The sequence below is a fragment of the Bison bison genome, unplaced genomic scaffold, assembly GCF_000754665.1.
Source record: "Bison bison bison isolate TAMUID 2011002044 unplaced genomic scaffold, Bison_UMD1.0 scf7180017864371, whole genome shotgun sequence".
Lineage (NCBI taxonomy): Eukaryota > Metazoa > Chordata > Mammalia > Artiodactyla > Bovidae > Bison > Bison bison.
In genome coordinates this window covers 7,522,731-7,525,885 of record NW_011494943.1, presented here as the reverse complement: position 1 = coordinate 7,525,885, position 3,155 = coordinate 7,522,731, and the positions used below count along the sequence as shown (strand labels likewise).

Sequence of the window (3,155 nt, the reverse complement as noted above, 5' to 3'; positions counted from 1 at the left end):
GTGGCCGGCGGCGGCGGCCTTGTGCGCAGCATGCGGCTGGGGTGGGCCACCAGGGGTCCAAGGATGGAGTAGCTGAGGCAGCACATGGGGAGGGGGTGGGACGGGGTGTGTGTGTTGAGGGGGGCGCTCAGGTCTGGAAGAACTGTTGGTCCACGTGGGTGCTGAGGGTCCCACTGGTGGTCAGAGTCCGGCTCACAAACTCCTGTGTCACATGCCGGGTGAGGGAGCCACTTGCTTCCAGATGCTGGGAGCCCAGGGTCAGTCCATCTGCAGGGGAAGAAGTGTTGAAGGACCCACCCCTGGGTCCTGACTGCCCCCCCCACCCCTTCCTCTGTTAGCTCTGTGTTTCCTGGGGAGAGCCAGGAGCCCCCACCAGGCAACTCACCCAGTAGGAAGGGTTCAGTGGTGCTGGAGTGGGTGGTGATGCTGCTGTATTCCCCTGACGCTGGGTGCTGGAAGAGCCCCAAGTGGCCGCCCAGCTGTGGAAAGGGTCCTGGAGAGGGTGGGTGGGGGCACAGTTAGAGGATGGTGCCAGGAGAAGGCGTGGCCAGAGAAGGGGTGGGGCTGGGGAAGGGGCAAAGAAGCCTGCCTCCATCCTGGGACTCGATGGTGATGATTCCCTCTCGCTCCGGCCCGAAGCCTTGGGTGGTCTTGGCCTGCACCTTGAACTTGTAGGGCACGTTCTCGCTGAGGCCAGGCACGGTCAGCCGGCTCTCAGGGCTGTCGCCGTCAACCAGGAACGTAGTGGCTGGCTCTGTGCAGGAAAGATGCCTTTCAACCTCTGCGGCTCCCTCTCCACCCCTCCCCCTCCGCCCCCCAACCCGGGGCAGGCAGCACCTCCTCCGTGGGCCATCTCACACGTCACCAGGTAGCCCAGAATGTCGCCATCCGGCCTGCGGGGCCGCTCCCAGCTCAGCTGCAGCGAGTCGGGGCTCAGGGCAGTGAACACCAGCGGGCCTGGGGCGCTGGGCGTGCTCAAAGTGAAGGCGGAGCCTGGGGGCAGCAGAGGAAGTTTGTCAGGGGACAGGTGGGTATCTGAGGGCCAGGTGGGGGCACCTGTGGGGGTGGGGGTGGCAACTCACCCGGCAGGGGGCAGAGTGGGCTCTGCGGGTGCACCTGTGACTCAATGGTGATGACACCCTCACGCTCCGGGCCCCAGCCCTCCTGGCTCTGGGCCCGCACACGGAACACGTAGGAGTGGTTGGGCAGGAGGTCCTCCACCACCACCGAGGTCTGGCTGGGGTTGGGGATGTTGAGGCGATACAGCTCACCTGGGTGGGGGACGGAGGCAGACCGTGGAGCAGCCTCATTCCTCATCCCTAGCCCCTGGCCTGATCTCGCCCCTCCCCTAGGCCGCAGCCCAGACCTGGTCCTAGCCCAGACAGGACCAGCTGTGGTTGGGGTGCAGGTCGGGGCGGCCTTGTGTGGTGTGGCTGGTGGTTCAGGCTGTGCACCATACAAGGAGTGAGTGGAGTCTGAAATCCCATCTGTGTATGATGGCTGTTTATGGGCCCAGGTCATGCCTGCCCAGAGAAGGGCCACTTCTCATAGCCCAGCAGAGAGACCCTGGGTCCCTAAGCAAAACCTCACAGGGGAAGTGATCAGGAGAGAGGCCCAGGGAGATGGGTGAGGACGCAGTGGAAGAAGGGATGCAGTGAAGGGGACACTGGGGGACTCAGAAGGGAAAGGCCCTCTCAGAGAGGCAGGGGGTGGCAGCGGGGGACATCAGTGGTCAAGCGGCTCGGCTGGGCTCCGGACAGCCCGAGCCCCTGTATGTCAGCCCACCAGCAGCCAGGCCTCACCGCCGTTCAGCAGCTGGTACTCCACACTGTAGCCCTGCAGCGCACGCTCACACTGCGGCTCCTGCCAGCTCACTTTCAGAGACGTGGGTCCAAGGGCGGAGAACACCAGGCGGGTGGGTGTGTTGGGCACACCCGCAGCCAAGCGGGAGCCTGCAGACAGGGGGCGCCGCAGTCAGCCCGCGGCGGGGTTATCTGGGCAGTAGTCCCTGGTTCTCAGCTGCACCTCCCTGACTGCTGGTCGGGCAGCCCACTCGGCCCTGCAGCACCCTCTCTAGGCTGCCCGGCGCCTCCCCACCGCACTCAGGGTGAGTGCGGGGTCTGCTTGAGTACCCGGCCCCCCACCCTCCTCAGCTGGCCCCAGCCCAGCACCCCGGGAGGACAGGCCGCTTTAGGCACCAGCGTGGATGTAGATGGAATGGAGGGTGCGAAGGCGCGGGCAGTGCTGATGGTGGGTGGATGGTGACATGGAGCGGGACGGCCATGGAGACGCAGGACTGCCACCTCTGTACTACCTGGGCCCCAAGAGGGCGCTGCTGGCTGCCCAGCCAGGATTATAGAGTCTCTCAAGTCCCCGGAGCGGGGGGCTCCCTTCGTCTGAGCCCGACTCCGGGACCCCAGGGCCCAGGACAGCGGAAGCCTGCTCCTCCCGTGTTCCCAGATGGGAGGGAGGCCTAGGGCAGGACAAAACACAAGTGAGCTGGGGCGGGGCGGGTGTGCGTGTTGGGCGGAGGGCAGCAGCCCCCGCCCCGCCTCCAGGAGCTGGAAGAGAGGAACGATTGGCCGGAGGGCCGGGGAAGAGGCGGCACTCACTCTGGGAGGAAAGGGAGGTGAGGGTGGAGTAGTCCCTGGGCAGCGTGGCGGAGTGCGAGTGCTCCGTGCGGGTCAGCGAGTGGTAGTCCCGCGTGAGGGTGGACGAGGTGCTCAGCACGCGGTGGGACAGCTGCGGGCTCAGGTGGGCGCCGTGGGCCGCGGTGCTCACGGTCATCCTGTGCAGGGAGTTGGCGCTGCCCGGGAAGGCAAAGTCCATCCGCCCGTTCACCAGGTGCTCTGCGGGGACAGGGCAGGGTCACTCCCACAGGCCCGGCTGCAGACCCCGGAGCCCCGAGGGGCGGGCTGCCGTAGCCCTGGGAATTCCGGGGGTTACCTACCTACCTACCTTCCGGGGCCCCCCTGGCATCAAAACACCTAGCCTCCCTCTGCCCACCAGGGACAGAGGCCCCTGGAGGAGTCCACGGCCCAACCAACCCCCGCAGGCTTCTGGAACACAGGTCCCCTGGCCTGGCAGGAGGCCCCCACGGACCCGACCTCCGCCGGGGCCTCGCAGCCCCAGCAGTCGGCCCCGCCCTGGGGAGA

General features: G+C 66.8%; 1 protein-coding gene across 2 annotated transcripts in view; it reads right to left on the bottom strand.

Moving 5' to 3' along the window:
- Positions 1-9: 9 nt before the first annotated feature.
- ITGB4 (integrin, beta 4) overlaps positions 10-3,155 on the bottom strand; it is a 33,352-nt gene continuing 30,206 nt past the window's right edge. The window contains exons 33-40 of one of the 2 annotated variants that reach the window (XM_010856178.1): positions 2,613-2,849; positions 2,315-2,473; positions 1,803-1,952; positions 1,083-1,271; positions 838-993; positions 590-754; positions 386-493; positions 10-267 (exon numbers count right to left, since the gene is read on the bottom strand). In XM_010856178.1, the coding sequence (XP_010854480.1) occupies positions 128-267; positions 386-493; positions 590-754; positions 838-993; positions 1,083-1,271; positions 1,803-1,952; positions 2,315-2,473; positions 2,613-2,849 (1,304 nt within the window). In that variant the 3' untranslated portion in view covers positions 10-127. The remainder of the gene's footprint in view (positions 268-385; positions 494-589; positions 755-837; positions 994-1,082; positions 1,272-1,802; positions 1,953-2,314; positions 2,474-2,612; positions 2,850-3,155) is intronic. The other variant, XM_010856179.1, reaches the window with a different exon arrangement.